This window comes from Rattus norvegicus, chromosome 11 (assembly GCF_021556685.1).
Source record: "Rattus norvegicus strain SHRSP/BbbUtx chromosome 11, alternate assembly SHRSP_T2T, whole genome shotgun sequence".
NCBI lineage: Eukaryota > Metazoa > Chordata > Mammalia > Rodentia > Muridae > Rattus > Rattus norvegicus.
In genome coordinates, this window is record NC_141544.1 from 37496411 (window position 1) to 37517055 (window position 20645).

General features: G+C 44.0%; 1 protein-coding gene across 3 annotated transcripts in view; it reads left to right on the top strand.

Moving 5' to 3' along the window:
* The first annotated feature begins 17088 nt into the window (after positions 1-17088).
* The window catches only part of Jam2 (junctional adhesion molecule 2), a 49018-nt gene continuing 45461 nt past the window's right edge, over positions 17089-20645 (top strand). For 2 of the 3 annotated variants that reach the window (XR_015632857.1, XM_087576845.1), the window contains exon 1: positions 17089-17358. Coding sequence is in view for 2 of the 3 variants with exons in the window: in XM_087576845.1 (XP_087432971.1) it covers positions 17292-17358 (67 nt within the window). In the remaining variant the exon portion in view is untranslated. 3 annotated transcript variants of the gene reach the window in all.

Genomic DNA, 20645 nt, shown 5'->3' on the forward strand with positions numbered 1-20645 from the left:
TCACACCAGTCAGAATGGCTAAGATCAAAAACCTCGGGTGACAGCAGATGCTGACAAGGATTTGGAGAATGAGGAACACTCCTCCATTGTTGGTGGGATTGCAAGCTGATACAACCACTCTGGAAATCAGTCTGGAGGTTCCTCAGAAAATTGGACATAGTGCTATCTGAGGACCCAACTATACCACTCCTGGGCATATACCCAAAAGATGCTCCAACATATAATAAGGACACATGCTCCACTATGTTCATAGCAGCCTTATTTATAATAGCCAGAAGCTGGAAGGAACCCAGATGCCCTTCAACAGAGGAATGGATACAGAAAATGTGGTACATCTACACAATGGAATATTACTCAGCTATCAAAAACAATGACTTCATGAAATTCATAGGCAAATGGATGGAACTTGAAGATATCATCCTGAGTGAGATAACCCAATCACAAAACACACATGGTATGCACTCACTGATAAGTGGATATTAGCCCAAAAACTTGGAATACTCAAGATACAATTCACAGACCATATGAAGCTCAAGAAGAAGGAAGACAAAAATGTAGATGGTTTAGAACTTCTTAGAAGGGAGAACAAAATACTCACTGGAGGAAATATGGAGACAAAGGGTGGAGCAGAGACTGAAAGGCTTTCTAAATACTGCCCCACATGGAGATGCGTCCCATATACCGCCGCCAAACCCAGACAATATTGCAGATGCCAAGAAGTGCATGCTGACAGGAGCCTGATATAGCTGTCTCCTGAGAGACTCTGCCAGAGCATGACAAATACAGAGGTGGATGCTCACAGCCACTAAACTGCCATCCAAAGACTACACATGGACAGACCCATGGCTCTAGCTGCATATGTAGCAGAGGACAGCCTTTTTGGACACCAATGGGAGGAGAAGCCCTTGGTCCTGCCAAGGCTGGAACCCACCCCAACCCCAGTGCAGGGGAATGTCAGGGCGGGGAGGTGGGAAGGAATGGGTGGATAGGTGAGGGAACATCCATATAGAAGAAGGGGAATGGGATAGGGGGTTGATGTACAGGAAACCGGGAAAGGGGATAACATTTGAAATGTAAATAAAAAAAAAACCAATAAAAAATATAGAGGTAGATGCTCACAGCCAACCATTGAACTGCGAATAGGGTCCCCAATGGAGGAGTTGGAGAAAGGATTGAAGGAGCTGAAGGGATTTGCAACCTCATAAGAAGAACACAATACCAAATGATCAGAGCTCCCAGGGGCTAAACCACCATCCCAAGAGAACACAGGGATGGACCATCCGCATATATAGCAGAGGATGGTCTTGTCGGGCATCAGTGGAAGGAGAGGCCCTTGGTCCTGTCAAGGCTAGATGCCTCAGTGTAAGGGAATGTCAGGGTGGGGAGGTAGGAGGGAATGGGTGGGTGGGTGAGGGAGCACCCTTATAAAGGTGGGGGGGTGGGGGTGGAGGGAATAGTGAGTTTCTGAAGGGAAAACCTGGAAATGGGATAACATTAAAATGTAAATAAAAAGGCAATTAAATTTTTTTAAAAAAATCTGTAAAATTACATCTCTCAGTCCTGTTCTTTATATAGAAACAAAGTTGCAGATGTGCTTAGGGTGCTTACAGGGTGTCAAGAGACCATTATCATTGCTTCTGGAGTAACCTGGGAATCTTAAAATCATTGGTTTTCAGTACTCTAAAATGGTTAGTATTCTATTCTAGAAAAGGCCATCAACCCCAAAGTATACAAAGTCTTCTTGTGTATAGACAAGCATTTGAATTTCTGTCTGTAACATTAGCACTTTAAGAGCCAACAGACAGGCTTTCTTCATGTTATCATTCCAGGAAAAAGGACACTTCAGAAGAACTTCTGAGCATTTGCATCTGTAAAGTTCAAGGCAAGCCGTAAAATCGAACAAGCAGGTGTTAAGCATTCCCCCTTTGTAAAAATACTGTCGAGAATTTTGTATATTGTATTTTGAACTTTTTCTCTCCTTTCCCAACCTTCTCAACTCTCATTCCTTCCCACTTGTCTTTGGGAATAGCTCTTTTTTTTTTCTTTCTCAATCAAGTCCATCTAGTGTTGGGATTATGGCCTGCCCTGGGGTATGGTCAGTCTACCAGGGGTCACCTCCTGGAACTGAGTTACTTCCTTTTGAGCTGTTACCCAATTGTGTCACATAGATCTCCAAATATTGTGGGTTATTGTGATTACTCCTGGTCACCCTCTAGAACTTGACAGTAAGACCTTATTGCAGAAGACACTACACACGTGAATCGCAGGACACGGAAACATTCAGCTGGTACTTACATTCAGACTTCCTCTCTGCTGGCTAGCATCCTACATTATAGCAGGTTCCAGAAGGAGAGAAGCGAACTTCAGTCTCTTCCAGCTGTGATTCTGGAGAGTTACAACAGTGAGTACCTGACAAGATAGGCTCACTGAGTCTCATGGCACAAACGCAGTGGAAGTAGCTAGCCACTTTCACATTGGATCAAAGTCCCATCTTTAGAGATGGAATTTATTCCTGACACCATTATTAAATGGAGCCAAGACAAGGTAGCTAAATAGGTCAGAGGTCTTAGGGGAGAATCCATGGCCATTACTTTGCTAAATAGTATCTGTATAACTCCTAATTCCTCCCTCCAGTAACTCTGGAAGAAACAAATATCTAGGCTTATGGGGGAGAAGAGAACATTGTCACACTGTTATCAATCACGGCACTAAGTGTTAATCTTCTGCTGCTATTCTAGTCTGCAGTTATTTCATCAACCAAAAAGAACATTTCGGAAAGGCTGAAACCATCCGCTGTTAGAGTGGACAGATGCAAGGACACAGAAGAATTCCTGAGTCTTAGGGAGGGAGAAGGCATCAATATGTGTCATGTCTATGGCACCGCTACCCCATATGTTCTGTTTGTTCATGCTCTCCGCTCCCTTCGGAAAGGTGACTCTTTCAGGGTGAAAATATGAAGCTGGGATGGTGGTGAGCAACGTTGTTTCACGTGTGTGTGCTCATGGAGATAGTGTAGAAACACAAAGAAACCACAAACACTTATTTTTGCTACTTTTCTCCTATTTCTCTACTTATTTAAGTTGACATAAATGATACACAGTAAATTCAGTCTTTCAAAAGAGTGCTTGAAGTATAGTTACACAGGAAAAGGACTCTATCTTTTCCTTTTTTCTTTTAAAGTTATATTTTTTCTATTTTTTTTTTGGTACAGTGGCAGAAATATTCTCTCAGCAAATAGGCTGAGGGAATAGAACCTGTTATGAAAAAGTTCAAGTATTCATGATGCAAATTTATCATAAACTTGTATCAAAAAACTTAAAACTGTCTAGCTTTATAACTTATTGCAGCTGTTTCAATAGTATTAAATATTCTTCCCAGAATTCAGATTGGGAGCCTGAGGGATGTTTCAGTTTGTAAAATACTAGTCGTGCAAGAGTGAGGACCTGAGTTTGGGTCCCCGGGACTCACACAAAAAGCCTGGCGTGCTGGGGAATGTGCTGCTCTAAGCCAGTGCTGGGAAGGCAGAGATAGGATCCCTCATGCTTGCGGCCCAGCCAGTTCCAATACAGCTTGCACCGATAAATTGTCATGTACTGTTTGTGACTACCAAGCACTGACTCTAAGGACAAGACATGCTACTTTGTGTCAGACCTCAGACATGTTTAATGTGAACGTCCACTCCCTTTTCTGGTACAAGTTAGTCATTTGCCACTGCAAAGGGGAGAAAGGAAAACAACAAAACATCCCAGGAGTTAAAACATGATGTCCTTGAGAACAGGAGGAGAGTAAGTCATTTGGAGAAAAAAAATGGAAGAAAGAAACAAAAAAGCATTGTGTCCTTTAGCACAGTGAGAAAGAGAGAGAAATCTTTTCCAACAGAGGTCCCTTTTGTTCATGGAATGGCATTGAAATCTTGGTGGAAGCTCCTTGGTGGGGAGATGGATCTGCCCTGCCTGGAAATCACTTCATTAAGTACTTTGGCATTGGGACTGAAGAGATGCTTCAGTGTTTAAGAGCGCTGACTGCTCTTCCCCAGGGCCCAGTTCCATTTCTCAGCATCTACATAACAGATAGCTCTAAACCATCTAATGACTTTGTTCTAGGAGATCCAACCCTCTTCTGACCTTTGTTGGTACTACATGCCAGATGTGCATATATGCAGACATACATGCAGGCAAAAATATACCATACACATAAAATAAAATGAAAAGAAAAGGGGTTTTCTTTAAAAAGGAACGTTAGCACTGCCATTTCAGAAGACCTCTCTAGTCACTTCCACTGGGTGTTGGAAGCGTCGATGTGATGATATTTTGCTAACTACATGTTGTTTCTATGTGGTACTTAATATTTGTTTCTTCTAACATTTGCTTGCTGTTTATGGATTCCAAACTAAGAATTACAGTTACATCATTCCCCATACACAATACCAATCTAGATGAATGTCAAAAATCAAGGTGAGTAAGATTCAAACGTTGACCCTTGGCCAGTGCATACAGCTGTATACGCTATATATCTATATCTATACCATCTATATCTATACCATCTATATCTATATCTATATCTCTATATCTATATCTCTATATCTATATCTATACTGTATACCCACACACACACTTAGGTGTGTGTTAAATTTATTCTTTATGATAAAGCATTCAGAGGTAGGATCTTTAGGAATTGATTGGGTCATGCTCAGAATACAGAAAATCTTGTGGCTTTGACTTTGTAAACCTTGTACTCAGGTGCTGCATCTTGGGAACACTATTAGTCGAAGACCTGGTGGCTTGAGTTTCCAGCACCAGTATTTAATAAAACCCCTTCTTCTTCTTCTTCTTCTTCTTCTTCTTCTTCTTCTTCTTCTTCTTCTTCTTCTTCTTCTTCTTCTTCTTCTTCTTCTTCTTCTTCTCCTCCTCCTCCTCCTCCTCCTCCTCCTCCTCTTCCTCCTCCTCCTCCTCCTCCTCCCCCTCCTCCTCCTCCTCCTCCTCCATCCTTTTTCTATTCTTATTTTTCTTCACTAGTTATTTTATTTATTTACATCCCAAACGTTGCCCCCCTCCCTGTCCCCCTTCACAGAGTTCGTCCCCCCTCTCCACCTCTGCTTCTTGTCTGAGAGGGTGACCCTCCCCATATTCCCCTTCCTGGGACATCGAGCCTCTACAGGATTAGGCACACCCTCTCCCACTGAGGCCAGACGAGGTAGCCCTCTGCTACGTATGTGCTGGTGACCTTGAGCCAGCTCGTGTATGTTCTTTGGCTGGTTAAAACCTCTTCTTATTAAGTCGTATTTACGGTCATGGTGAATCTCTGAGCCACCCCAGACCCATAGTGCCAGCCTCCAGAATCATTAAGCTCCTCCATCTGGAGTACACGGTTATGGTAATAGAAATTGGACTAAGATATGTATCTGGTACCTGGAACAGATATTAAACCTTCAGTTTTCTATTGACTTAAAGATGATGTTGCTATGTTAAAAACATGACATTCTCTTTACATCTGTGTAGTCATCAGTAGTCAAATGGTCCCTGTATGTTCATCAGCCGACATAGCAAGCTATTAGACAAAGAGAATAAAGTCGTCCAAAAATACATGCACTGCCTTCATGGAACCAGCCTATTAGCCTTTGACAAACTGGGATGAGTTGAATGTCAAAGTGTAGCTTGAATGCCAGACGGGCAGAGAAACAAGAAGTTTAAATACCGGAGTTTGATTCCATGGGGAGAGAAAGATATCCCCTAGGGAAATAGCTATTGAGCAGAGGCAGGAGGATGAGTAGGCACTGATCAGATAAAATGTTAAATGAAGGCTCCCTAGAGGAAAAGAACTGATAGAATAACTACAGGTTTTTTTAATGGTATTTATTAGATTAGCTCACATGGTAGGGGCTGAGTAAGTCTAAATGTCTCTGTACATGGTAGGCTAAGAAACCAGCAGCTTCCCAGTCCTCAAAGCTGGGTGGTCACTGTCTTGGTAGTCACAGTCTGACAGGAAGGCCTGAAAGATTCATAGTCCATGTTAGAAGGGTGGAGAACCTGAAGCCTGTCATCAATGGAGGATGACAGCAGCAGCAATGGGTAGATGCACTAACCAGCAAAACGAATAGACAGGGAAGCACACAGCACTGCATTTCCCTCAGGACCCCTCCTCCTCAGGCTGTTCCTGGCAGGTGATACCTGCTGTATGTAGGAAAGTCTCCAGTCTTTCTTGGAAATGTCCTCACAGACCCGCCCTGTGGAGTAGGATGCTCCTCAGGTTCCGGTCTTAGTTGACTCGAGATCCACCAAGCTGACAATCAGGACTGACAATCAATGGGCAGGAGCTCAAAGCAGTGCTACTGAGGGGTCTGAAGTCAGTCAAGCATGGTTCAAACCTCACTCTGGGCAGCTTCAGTCCATTCAAGCTACTTTAGCAGATACCATAGGTAGGAGGCATAAGATATAAGCACTTACTCATGTAGGTTTGGGACTGAGAAGTCCAACCCCAACGGGCTAGCAGATTTCTTTTTGTGGTTCTTTTTTTTTTTTTTCCGGAGCTGGGGACCGAACCCAGGGCCTTGCGCTTCCTAGGCAAGCGCTCTACCACTGAGCTAAATCCCCAGCCCCAGCAGATTTCTTAGTAAGAGCTCACTTCCTGGTTTGTTGAGTCTCATTTTTTTAAGACCTGGCATCTTCCCCAATAAAGGAACCAATCCTGTCCACGTGGGCTCTATCTTTACTGTGTAACTACAGTCCAAACATTATACCACGTAACACCATCAGTTGAGCAGTCGGGATTTCCACAAATGAAGTTTGAGGAGACGCAAACATTCATCCCACACAAGCCATGGTGTCTCTGGCATGTTGCTCAACCTTTCTGGTCTAGATACCTCACCCATAAAGCAAAGAGAAAGAGTCATTGTCCTTTATTGAATAGTATTGTCATGAAGATTAAGTTCAATAACATGGCAAGGCTTGAGCACCATATCTGATAGGATACGTTTAGTAACTGCCAGATAATAATAAATGTAAGTAAGAGGAAAGAACCAACTGAGGAGGAGGAACCTGATGGAAATGTAAAAGGGTGGGAAACTGGTGTTGTGGTTTCTGCTTTTGTTCTAAAAGCTGCTGGGATCTTCTGGGGATTTTCAGTAGGAGTGCCTGGCACATTTCATCCCCCTCATGACTTAATGCTAATTGCTGGATTGCTCTTCCTCCGAAGCATGGGCCCCAGGTCTGTGTCCATGGCCAGTCAGGCTCATAGGTTTTATTTCTATCTACTCTCTCTAAACAGCAATCACCTGCCTCCTGTTCCCTGAGACAGTTTCACTATACGGCCCGGGCTATCCTGGAACTTAGGATCCTTCTGCCTCAGCATGCTGGGATTACAATTACAGATGTGTGCTGCTGTGCCCCGTTCACCTTTCTCACCCTTTACAGTTTGATTTGTTCGTTTATTGTGGGGGAGGGGCACTCACAGGAGCCATGGTGTTCATGTGGCGGTCGAAGGAAAGCTTTTTGGATGTTGCTTCTGACCTTTTACCTTACTGCTGAAGGCCAGCTTCCATGCCACAGGGTGAACTGAGGAGGCCTGAGTGTGGAGTCAGTGACTGATCACTCAGCAGACTTTGCTGTGAGGGAATAAAGCTTGATTCACTGGGGCTGGCGCTCCCTGTGACCAGCAAGAAACTCTCTGAACTCTTTAAACACTTAGGGGCCAATGAGAAGGAGAAGAGGAAGACAAGTGGGGAATCACACACACATAAACACACACACACACACACACACACACACACACACACACACACACACACCACTGAGGGATAAAGCAAGCCAAGCTCCAGCAACTTCACATACATACATATAGACAGACAGACAGATATATTGAATGGATGGAACAAAGCTCCAATGAGCTGCTTCCAACTGTCTCCCATACGTACGTACGACATACACACATTTGGTGGATGAAGCAAGCTTCAACAAGCAAGCTCTAACAAACCACATACATACATATATACACATAAAATATTTGGTGGCTAGAGAAAGGTCCAACAAGTTGACTCCAACAACTTTGTTTTCTCTCTTAGCCTAAGGCAGAGTTCTCTCTCTCTCTCTCTCTCTCTCTCTATATATATATATATATATATATATATATATGTAAATAAAATTACCTCATAGCCATAAGTTCTCTAAATAATCACCATGAAACATATTCTTCAAAAACAGATTAAAATCATTACACAAAAGGAACTTACAATAGGATTATTGATTATGTATTCTTCTTCCTAACTAGAGATTTCCCATCTACTGTTCTCTCCACAAGTTCATCATAACCCCAAGGCAATAATTCTTTTGTCATAAATTAACAAAATTTAAGCAAGCAAGTTTTTCCTCTATGCTTAGCTGTTGACAATTTGTATTTACCAAGAAATACGTAATTATCTATTTTACTTCTTATTTTTGAAGTCTTGTTCAGCTTATACTGGCTAGTCATCCATTCTCTATTTTTATATCATAATAGAATTATTTACTCTTTATTCACAACCCTGTTTTTTCGTGGTGCCCACTGAAACCTGTGGCCACATCCCTAAATTATAAGATCCAAGAACTCAGACCCAACCTAGAAAGGAATGTTTTCGTGATCATTAAATTGTCCCAAGCCTATTTCTCTCTTCTAAGTTCAATCCCATGCTTGCAAAGAATGAAAGCTCACTGTCCTTCTTTTCTGACCTGCACAGACCTCACTATTTTACAAGGGAGGGGGCATACTCTGCTCTTAATTCTAATTAGTATATATTTCTAGGCGAAACAACTTGAACCGTCCTATCAACCATTCTAACTTCCTAAAACTATTTCAAACCAGGAAATCAAACCATAAAATCATTAAATCATCTAAACAATATTATTTTATGAGTGTTCATCTTGATGTTGATTTGCAGGAAAATCGCTCAATAGAGTGTGCTATCATCCAAGAAGTATCACACCAGGCTATAGGCAGTGAGGGTCTCCCCACACCCACTCACATCATGCCAGGTATATGAGGACTATAGCAGTGACATACATGAGAAGGCACAGCAGGTGCAAGAAGCAATCATGGGACGCCACTCCCAGGGCTGTGTCTCTCCAGGTACACTCATTGTGGAAAATGGTGGGCCATCTTCCAGAAGCTCACTGGCCCATTGCAGGTCCTCCTGCATGGCGTTGCCCCACCTGATGTCAAAGCAGACTACCTTTTGTTTCATTACTTCAATGTCTGCTTCAGGTTACCTGGCCCACGCACTTCTGTCTTTGCCTCCATCTCCCAATAGGAGTGTAGGCATAACAAACGCATACTACCACATTTAGCTTTTTACATGGCTTTCAGGGATTGAACTCGGGGCTTTCAGATTGCACAGCTAGTGCCCTTACAAACTGAGCCATCTCCCCAGACTCAGTGTTCATACTTTGTAGTAAATGGAGAAGATCCTGAGTGAAGCCCTGATATATGTGTGTTGTTAACAGGGTGTGGCCATATTAAGGACTCTAGGCCTCAGTCCCTAGTAGAATAGACAAAGCTCTACTTAGGTGATGCTCAAGAGTGGAAGTGCTTTCTTCAGAAGGTCTGAGTATGTGTACTTACAAAGGATTTACAGTATGTACAAACAGAAGCAACTGCAACTTCCTCCTCTAGGATGTTGACAGCCTGAGACTGCTCACCTTCAGAGGCCTCCTACCTAACAAGACCAGCGAACCCCTCCTTCTGTAGTGTGACTAATAAACACGCGGGGTTCTGGGTTGCAGTGCTAGCAGACCCCCACCAGATCCCAGCTTAAGATATCTGTCCTTCAACAAGCACAGCCAATCCCTCAACCTGGCCAGAGGAAACCATTATCATTATATTTTACAATGTCCTGTGGGATGGGGCCCAAATGGAAGAATGACTGAACATATCCTAGGTCCATTGAGCATCTTCTTATCTAGATTATCGCTCCTCTGTCCAATACACTGAGTTAAACTGCATAGTTCCCTGTAACACAAGAAGAGTTATACCTTCTGTCACTCTCATCGAGATTAAGTTTAGTTGCCTAAGCAAGGTATAAGATGGGTGGAATTATAAATGTAAGTGATGTGTTTATAAAAAGATAAAGAGAGGGGGGATATGTTCTATGAAAGTGTGGTGAGGTATAAGGGGAGGGGATGCCTCTGTGGGCCCATGCTGAGGCATCCCTTTCCCCTGAGGGACCAGACACAAGATGGTATAGTATAGAATAGAGTTTATTCAGGGCATGGGGAGAGGAGTTAAGAGGGTAGTAGAGGCATAGAAGGGGGGGAGAGAGAGAGAGGGAGAGAGAGAGGAAGAAGAGGAGGAGGAGGGAGAGGAAGAGGAAGAAGAGGAAGAAGAGGAGGAGGGAGAGGAAGAGGAAGAAGAGGAAGAAGAGGAGGAGGGAGAGGAAGAGGAAGAGGAGGAAGAAGAGGAGGAAGAAGAAGAAGAAGAAGAACAAGAACAAGAACAAGAAGAACAAGAACAAAAACAAGAAGAACAAGAAGAAGAAGAACAAGAAGAAGAAGAACAAGAAGAACAAGAAGAACAAGAACAAGAAGAAGAAGAACAAGAAGAAGAACAAGAACAACAAGAACAAGAAGAAGAACAAGAACAAGAAGAACAGAAAGAAGAACAAGAAGAAGGAGAAGGAGAACAAGAAGAACAGGAAGAAGAACAAGAACAAGAAGAAGAACAAGAACAAGAAGAAGAACAAGAAGAACAGAAAGAAGAACAAGAAGAAGGAGAAGGAGAACAAGAAGAACAGGAAGAAGAGAGTAGAGGCCGACCATGAGCTCATGGAGAGAGAGAGAAACAGTGGAGAAAAGAATGGGGAAAGAGTGGGGGCAGGAAGGCAAGAGCAAGAGAGAAGCAAAAGAGCAGGGCTGGGGCGCAAGCAGCCCCCTTTTATAGTGTCAGGCATACCTGGCTATTGCCAGGTAACTGCAGGGTGGAACTTAGACAGAATGCCAACAGTAAGTGTAACAGCTCTGAACAAAAGCTTTCCCTAATACAGGTGTTGCAACTCCTCAATGTAAGTGTTACAGCTCTGAAGGGAAAGGCATCCTGGCAGTCAAGAGACAAGGAACACCACAAAGTCATACTGCACAACAAACCTTACACAACAGATTTATTGGGAAAGACACAAGAGGATGACCGCTCCTGCTCCAGCAAGAAGCAGAAGGGCGCTGTGTGAGAGGCAGGGTTTGGAGTGGGCAGAATTTTCCAACATGGTGATTGGTGAGATTTCAAGTCCTGAGCTCAGGGCAAGGCCAGGAATTGGTGGATTTTGGTCAGCTTTCAAACCTGAAATTAGGTTCAGATCTTTTACCCTACCATAATCAAACTGGCAAACCGCTTCCCAGTCTATATAGAAGGATTTGTGCTGAGAAACTGCTTCAAGGCAAGGAGGGCTCTTTCCTGACCTTGTAGGATGGCAAGCAGATAATAAAACCAAGGCCAGCCACATTTTCCTACTGTGTCAAGGGAAGGAGATGAGAATGCTCGTCAGGGTGTGGGGTTGAAAACCGTGTCTAAATTTCCCCAACTTGTGGTATTCTGAGTCCCTGACTATAGACTAATCAGCACCTGGGGACCCTTTGCTTGACACTGGTAACCTTTGTTTGTTATTTTCCCAAAGAAATTCTATTTAAAATGTTTTCCTATCACTTAATTCTCCATCGTGTTGCTAATGAAGACTCCAGCTACTCAACTGGTAATAAATACGCTTTTTAAGAAAGGAGAAATCAATACTTTTATTAACTGATTGCTAATGAACTTCACTTAAATTGGAAGGTCAATCCCAGTAATGATAATTAGCTCAGGAACAAGGAACACAAAAAAAGGACAACATGATGAGTAGACACTCAAATACATTCGTCTACGGGGCCATTCTTATTCAAACCACACATTTTCGGTGACCAGAAGACCTTTCACTTGGCCCCGCCTCCTAAATGTTCACAGCGCTTTCCAGGATCATCCCCTCTCAGGACCAAACGTCTAAGTGGGGACTTTTGGGAGGAAACAAGGTCATCACAAGTACTGGGGTGAAATGTTGAACCAAGAGACACTCATGTCTGAGGTCTGAGGAGGTGATGTGATTAAGGAAGCTGGGTAATGGGGGACCTTCTAAAAGACCTTGACTTTTATCCCTACAAGGTTAAATTTTATCTGTGAGATAGTTGAGAATTCGTGTGGCACTACAGACAGGTTTGTTTTCTGCTCTCTGAAAATTACAGCGTGGGCACACTTCCCAGCACCTTCTCCACACCCATGAGGAAAAATAACCCTTGCAACGCAGAGACACCAACTCAGAGACACCGTGAGAAGTCACTAGGTTTAAACCCAGCCCTTTCCTTCCTGGCTTGTTTTAGGAAATGCGCCTCCACACCTCTTCAACTGTATTTGAATTCAGAATTAGAGTGGGTGGGAAGGAAAGGAAATGCTGATGAGTCCCAAAATACCAAGTCTCCATTTGTGCTTACCTGAACAATCCTGTTTATAACGAAAAAGCGAAAGTGAGTCTGACAAGTGGGGTGAGAGTGGAGATCAGCAGGGCGGGGCTTCAGTGGGCTATGGGTAGCTAGTTTCTGTAGCTAACTATAGATACGCTCCCACTTTTCCTTTTTTTCTGTCCTCTCTCACTCTCACAGCTAATTGAAAACATAATCCTGCTTATCAGGTTGTGAAGTACCGACAGGACAGAATTCACAGTCCGTTCCTGAGCTCTGCCCATTTATTTCACACCTTTGTCTTTCTCACAGATCATAATAATGGCTTTAGACTTGCCTGAGGCAGTGTTTGTTTCTCTTATCTCCAACCTTCCCTTTACATTCTGTGGTAACAAACTCTATGCTTGCATCATTCCATTCTACATCACACCTTCTTCCTCCCCCAAAGTAGCTACATACTACAAGTATGACAAGTGAGACCGAAGAACTGAATTTTAAAATAAAATTAAATTAAAACTTATGTAGTCTTTGGCGTCTAGAGCCTACTACATTGGCTAATGCAGTTCTAAAATATGGTTCTTATGCTAATCACGGTAGCAGAGGCAGAGGGATTGAAAGTTCGAGGCAGGAGGTGGTTCTGGAAGACAAGGGAAACCAGGAGAGTCAGTGAGATCAAATGGTGGTGGTGGGGAGCTTGGGGAAGGCACATAAATAACTACAATAAGAAATGGGTTGAGAGCCAGCTGGGTGTGGTGGTACATGCCCGGAATCCCAGCACCTGGGAGGCCGAGGCAGGCAGATCTCTGAATCTCTTAAGTCAAAACCAGTCTGGTCTACAGAGTGAAGTCCAGGACCGCCAGGGCTATGTGTACAAAGAGGCCTTGTCTGAAAAACAAAATAAGGAGGAGGAGGGGGGAGGGGAGGAGGAAGAAGAGGAGGAAGTGGAAGAGGAGGAGGAAGAGGGGGAGGAGGAGGAAGAGGAGAAGGAAGAGGAGGAGGGGGGAGACTGGGGGGGAAGAGGAGGATGAAAGCAAGAGGGAAGGAGGAGGGGGAAGGTGAGAGGGAGAGGGAAGGGGGAGGAGGATGAGAACGAAGAGGAGAAAAGGGGGAACAGGAGGGGGGAGGGGACGGGGAGAAAAACCCAGAGAAAGAACACAAGAAAGATAAATCTAAACTGTAAGGAGTAAATTAGGAGCCAACCAGCCATCCCAGGTGGGATGTTGTTAACCGTGCCCTGAGGCAGGTGGTTTGACACTGCTTTAGTTAACATGTATCTTTTCCTCCTCCACCACATTGCTTTCCAAGGACTCATTTCCTGTAGCATGATCTGTCAGTAGTGCGGTGTTGAATAGCATCTGTAATCCAATCTCTTGCTTTTCCACTCCTATGTCCTCCGTCCAACTCTCCATTTATATTCTAGTACTGGAGAGTCTGGCTTCTCCCAAGCAAACCCCAGTTTTAGATCTCCCAGCTGTCATTGCTGCTATTCGTCCCACCTAAAATGTCCCCCCTTATTTCTTTCCTTTCAAATATTCCATATTTGAAGACCAGTAAATAAAGCCCTGACCCCATCCCCATCAGGGAGACCTTCCTATTATCCTTGACTTGGGTGAGCCATGGGGCATCTCTCAGCCTGGTTTTCCTCATCTGTAAAGTGAGAATGCTAACATTTCCTCCTTTAGGGAAGATTAAGTATTGCTACTTTTAAACTCTACCACTGAGAAAGCACAAAATAAAGTCAGCTGTTGTGGCCCCCACCCCGACAGTTATCATGTGACCTTAGAAATGTTTACAAATGGAACTGTCTCACTCCTGGAGACTGGGAGTTTATTAAGAGCAAAGCTGGGGCTTATTCAGTGCTCTCTCTGGAGATACACTGTAGCCATTGGCCAGATGCCTTGACCAGCTTGTTAATAAATGAGTCAATGACTAAATAGAATGTCACAGAATACGCTCTCTCTTTTTTTTTTTTTTTTTTTTTTGATTTTTTTAAGGCGGCACAAGAAAAGACAGTTATAGCAAAAATAAGGGAGGAGGACTAAAACAACCTTGTCTTGTGAAAATGTATTAAATTTCTGGGCCAGCTGTGGTGGCGCAAGGAAACGGGGAGACAGATCTCTATGAGTTTGAGGCCAGCCTGGTCTACAGAGTGGGTTCCAGGACAGCTGGAGCTATGTAGAGAGACCTTGTCTCAAAACACCAACAGTAATTATGATGGTTAACATTACATTTAAAGTTTATACTTATTATGCTTGAGAGACCAAAAAAACAAAAAGCAAACAAACAACAAAAAGAAAGAAAAAGAAAAAGAAAGAAAAGATGCCTCTAACGTGCAAGCCCCTAGCTTGTACAGGTTGTACCCTAGCAGCCCACTTCCCCTTTTCCCCAGACATGAAAGACTATTCTTAAATCGACTGATCCTGTAAAACTTGCTGTTCTAGCACGTAGTGGGTCATAATACTAACTGCTATTTCCGCTTTTGTAACCAAGCTTGATTACTCTGCTCAAAAATATGACTAAGGCCACTACATATATGTTAAATTAGACCCTGCCTATATGTGTATAAAGTACATATAATTTTGTGGGGTTTGCCCTTATATGCCTTAGGCTGCTTTGGCTAGAGGCTGTGTCTTGGGGGCACTCTCAGGTGCTGTCCTGGCCCCACATTGGATGCTAGTACAAAAAAAAAAACAAAAAAACAAAAAACAAAAAACAAAAAACAAAAAACTATTATTATTAAAGTTTATTTTATTTATGGTCATGGTGAATCTCGGAGAGACCCCAGACCCTTAACACAACAACAACAAAATGACAGGTTAACCCAAGATCAATGTGTCCAGGCAGATTTTTTACTTCTGTATTCTTCAAAGGGCCTGAAATAAATTAAAATGTTCTAAAGAGACACATAGGGCTCTCACCCTTAGGATCAGACTACTGAAACAAAGAATGCCAATGCAAGGGGTATCCCCAGGCATCTCATGCTGAGAGAAGGAAGAGGCACCATCCAGACAGTCTGCTCATTTTCTGGGAAAAGAATTCCCATAGTTCTAAGAACTTGTCCTATCACCCTGTGGGATGAGACTGAAGCCCAGACAATAACAATGGTGGCTTAGGTGTGGGTTGCTTAGATGTGTAGATCCTTGGCCCTGTATTTTATCTCACTGCAGAACCCCAGAGACAGATTTGGGGTTCACTGGGTCTCTACAACTAGCCACATTGAAAATCTCTCTCTCTCTCTCTCTCTCTCTCTCTCTCTCTCTCTCCAATTTTCACTACTAATTTGACTCTTAATTGGCTTGTTAAAGATCATTGATTTAAACTGCGGCGCACAGGCTATAACCCTTAAGTCAGAAGACAACCTTACCATTGGTGTGTTTGAACTACCAGCGCCATTTTTGCCTGTTTCTTTTTTTTTTTAAACTTTGCTTTTCTTGCCCCCACCCGGGGGTCTTCTGTCCCCTCCTCTTCCCCACGGGGACAAAGCTTTCATCACTGTTGCCCAGGCAACACTGGGGATGCCTCATTCCTCACAGCTCTGCATATCTAAGTATATCTTAAGCCTTTGTCCACGAGGCAGGCTCAATTCTTTGTAAGTGGTCCACCAGTAAATCAGCCATCCTCTACTCATAATTATTCATTCTTTAGCCTTATTTAAAGCGATATATATATATATATATACATATATATATTTAATGTTTTCACCTGAAAACGACCTTTACACCAACGAGTCATTTTTCTTGAATGCCGCAGACATCAGTTCTGGAGAGGAAATGTGAAAATCGCCTTTGCAAGTGTGTGCTTCCGAAGTGCGGGTCAATTTTAAAGCACGCACCGGAGCATTCATAATGGATTTCCCTTTTAAAAGCACAGGAGACCAAAAATAAACCTGACAAAAGGGCAGCTGTAGAGTTTTAACATGTGGAAAACTCCACAGGCGGCAGTTACATAACGGGAAAGAAACAAGATAAATATTTCACACCGTTAGATGAACTTCCAGATGACAACGAAGAAGCCAAGAACGCGGAACACACCTTAACTCTCTAAGTGGGGGCGGGGAGGACCGACTTGAACGAAGAAGAGGCTAAGCCTGACCTGGGACCTGACTTGCAGCACGAGTGATGGCTGTGCCCCCCACACCACCCCCGTTTCTGGAGTCAGAGGCTGAGCTCACGCCCCTATACTTTAAGAGCGCTTTCCCAGCGGTTTTGTCCGCTAGGTAGAATATTTCCAAAAAAAATCTCCCACGTTAGGCAAAACACTGAAAAGGAAGTTTTTTGCGCCGAAAGAAGGAAAGAGAAGTGGAGAAGTGGAGAGACCGACCGAGCCAACACACACACACACACACACACACACACACACACACACACACACACACACACACACACACACAACCCTGCCCATCCCACCAGGCTGCGCTTCTCCCGCCCCCCCGGTTCCTCGCCCTGGGGACAGCTGGCAGCCCAGCGCGGGACTAGACACAAAGCGGATCAGCCTGGGGGCGGGGGCCGACCTGCAGGGCTCTCCCTCCAGAAGCCAGTCCTCCGCCGCCCCTTGCTTAGGACCCTGCGGACACCGCGTCCCGCGTCCACGCCCTCCCCTCAACCCTCTTCCACCCTTTAAAAGAAGGAACGTCCCAGACCCAGGTCCCAGGGCCAGAAGACCTGCCCCACGACAGCCGGTGGAGACACCCCTGACCGGAGAGACTGACATCGCGACAGGATCCGCCCCTCTGCTTCCACCTCTCAGGGACCTCCTCTGCTCCGCCACCCCGCGAAGTGCTGGGGGACCCAGCCGCCTGTCGCGCTCCTGCGGGGGGACCCTCGGCTAGGCAGCCAGCTGGCGCCCGCGTAGATGGCGAGGAGCCCCCAAGGCCTTCTGCTGCTGCTACTGCTGCACTACTTGATGGTCGCCCTGGACTGTAAGTCTCTGGGGTAACTCCACCCCGCGACCCACCCTCCCGTCTCGCTATATCAGCCTCCCGGACCCTTGCCTGCAGGCATGGCGCTCAGGGCTGGGGGTCTGTCTCGGGGCACCAGGTTTAGCAGTCTGGGAGCACGAAGGGTAATCTGGATGAGGGCAGGCTCTGGGCGGGGAGACTGAAGTCCTGAGTGTCTTGTAAATAGTGTTGGATTTGTGCAGTTACAGTTGAAGAAAATAGACGATTCTCATCTCCTTGCAAAGTCGGAGGAAGTTTTCAAAGACGCGGGGACGTGATCAGAATGCAAAACTCTCTTAAGTATTCAAGATGCGAGGAGCCCCGAGAAAGATGGCATCCGGGGTTGGCGAAGGCCACTCTTAAGTAGCAGCGGCTGAGGGATCAGTGGCACAGTCCCAGCTGCCCTGGCAAGGTGCTGGAGAAGTTCGCCGAGCCACTGGAGCTTTTCGACTTGACGCTTTTCGCAAAACCGAGTTCGAGAAGTCTTGTCTGTCCACTCTAGCCAGCTGCGTGTCCTCGGGGGATGTCCAGCCAGCAGGACTGTTAGGATTGTTAGAAAGGCGCAGGAGGTGAATGAGTAATCTGGCAGCTGGTGTAGCTGGCGAGGCGTCCCAAAGCCAGTTTCTCTGGGTGCTTTTAAAGAGGATTTGCGCGGATGCTGGGCTAATGTGATTTGAAATTCGACTTTGTTTTCTTCACGTTAACTTTTTAGGAAAAGGTAGTAAATTACTATCGATATTTAGGCGACGAAGTCTTTGTTGTTACTGTTGTTTATTGTTGTTGTTGATGATGATGATGATACCACATCCAACCCCCATTACCTTTTCTTGTTTTTGCTCTCCTCGGGTTGGGGGTGGGGTGGGGGTGGTGGGGGTGGTAAATGTGTTATTGTTGACGTTCAAGTTCTAGTCACACTGCAAAGTGATGGGAGCTCCCAAAGCGATTTGTCCCTCAGAGCTCAAACAGGGTGCCTGCTGAGTCAGCGAGAGGTATATAACAAGCCAGGAGTTGAAGATTCACAATGAAATCTTTATGCATTCTGAAATCTCAGCTTGTATCAAACAGAACACTCGGGGGTTGAGAGGTAATGCACTCAATATGAAAATCAGCTACGAAGCTGGAATCTGGAGGAAGCTTAACTTTAAAAAAAAAAAAGTTAAAGTTAAACGTTGTGTGTTCCTCTGAGCTCCTAAGTTTCTCTTTAACAGAAATGTGACCGTGATGTAGAATTGCTCATTTAAAAGAAAACAGAAAAAAATTAGTTTTCTCTGCTATTCCCATTCAGTCATCAAAATAGAAACAATGCACGCTATTTGTCCATCTAGCAGTCAATCCAGTCCCAAGCAAAGATTTACTGAACGTGTAGAATGAGTTCTTCGATTTCTAGGTATCTGTGGGCTCTGCTAACTCTGATACCTGTAAGGAATAAGTTGGGAAACAGCGTGGGATCTTTCCCATCCTGTTCTCCAGGTGCCAGAAAGTCTGGCGTTTTGAGAGTGTTTTCTTTCCTTTTAATACATTTAAAACTTTAAAAACAATTCAGATTTAAAGAAAGGGGACATTAGCAAGGGAAGCCCCCCCCCATGCTCCCTACCCAGTTGTCACCGTGACTGTCCATATGGGATGCTCTGCTTAGATCTTCTCATTCTCATGGGATGTCCTTTTCTGTCCTGGGATTCCACACTGGGCTCCATGTTCTTGTACCTTTATGCTCCTCTTGGCTGTGGCAGTATTTCAGACGTCCCTTATTTTTTTTTTTTTATAACCTTGACAAGTGCTGGTCAATTGTGCTGTTAAATTTCCTTCAACCGGTATATCTCAGATACTTCATTTGTGGTTAGATGACATTACAGGATTTTTGGAGGAAGAACGGAAGAGAGAGGAAAGTCATTTCCCTCCTGTCATGATCCAGGGAGCATGACATAACACTATGATTTTAACCTTCCTTGCCTGGTGGAGGCAGTGTGTGTCAGCTTTCTCCTTGGGTTCCCTACTGTTTTGTCCTCAACTCCGTACTATATTTTTTTAAAGGAAAGCCAATATTTGCAATTCACACTAACACACAGAGGCTAGGTTGGTGATACATGACTATAATCTCAGCAGTCAGGCAGGGGGCAGAGAGATCATTCAAGACCATAAACTATTCAAGAACAGCCTGGATTACAGTGAGACTATCTCCAAAAATAATCAAGGAATGAGGGTGGGCAGAGGGTCTCAGAGGTAGAAAGTCGGGGCTAGAAATAAGTACTTACATTACATGGACACACATATGTATGAGTATGTGTGTACACACACCAAGGAACACATGTTCTTCAGAGTAAAATTATTTCGGATTTGTATGCATCAGAAAAATGTCTTCTCAAACTTATTTACACACTTCTTTAGTCACTTACTTTAATACCAGCCTGAGCTTATTAATAAATATATAGCTAATATGTATTTAGTTGGTAATAGAATACTCGTTTTGTTTATTAAAAAACTAGAGCATCCCTTATGCTGAAATTGCACACTTGTGTTTTTAAATATTCCTCTCGGATACAACTGTACCGCTCCTTTGTCCCAACCACATACTTATAATATCGTGCTTATCACATCCTTTCTACATCTGTAAGCGTCTAACGTCTTTCACAGTAAGTAGCCTAGGAAATTTTTGTTGTGGTTTTTGTTTTTAAAGAATGAGTTCAACATGAGTTATTGAACTATGCACATTTACTTTTTATTTAGTTGATGTTTCGGTCCCCTACCAGCTACAGCAATAAAGTATCTAGGGTGATCATACTAGAAAGAGCAAAGGTTTGTTTTGCCTCTTACTTTCAGAGATTTCAGTCTGTGTCTGGCCTCCGCTTTTGTGGCTGTGTTGACACAGCACATAGGGAACATGAAGAACAGCGTTCTGGCCCCGACAAGGGACAAAAAGAGTAAGGAATAAGGTTCCCTATTCTCCAAGAGCTCACCGTCAATGATAGAACACCCACGTGGCCTCACCTCTTAAAGGTTTTGCCATTTCCCAAGAGTACCACAGGCCAGGGACCAAGCCTTTAGCACACAGGTCTTTGGAGAATACTCATTCATGCTATAAACAGTTATACTATCCTTCCATCTCCAGTGAGGCAGGACTTTTTTGATCTTTCACTGGCATTCTTATTTCCATGACTGAACAAAGCACATGTTCCATAGTAGATATGAATGTATATCTGATGGTCAGATGACTTCTGAGTCCATGCAGCCTGCTATGGCAAAATACCATAAATTAGGTAGTTTATTTTTTA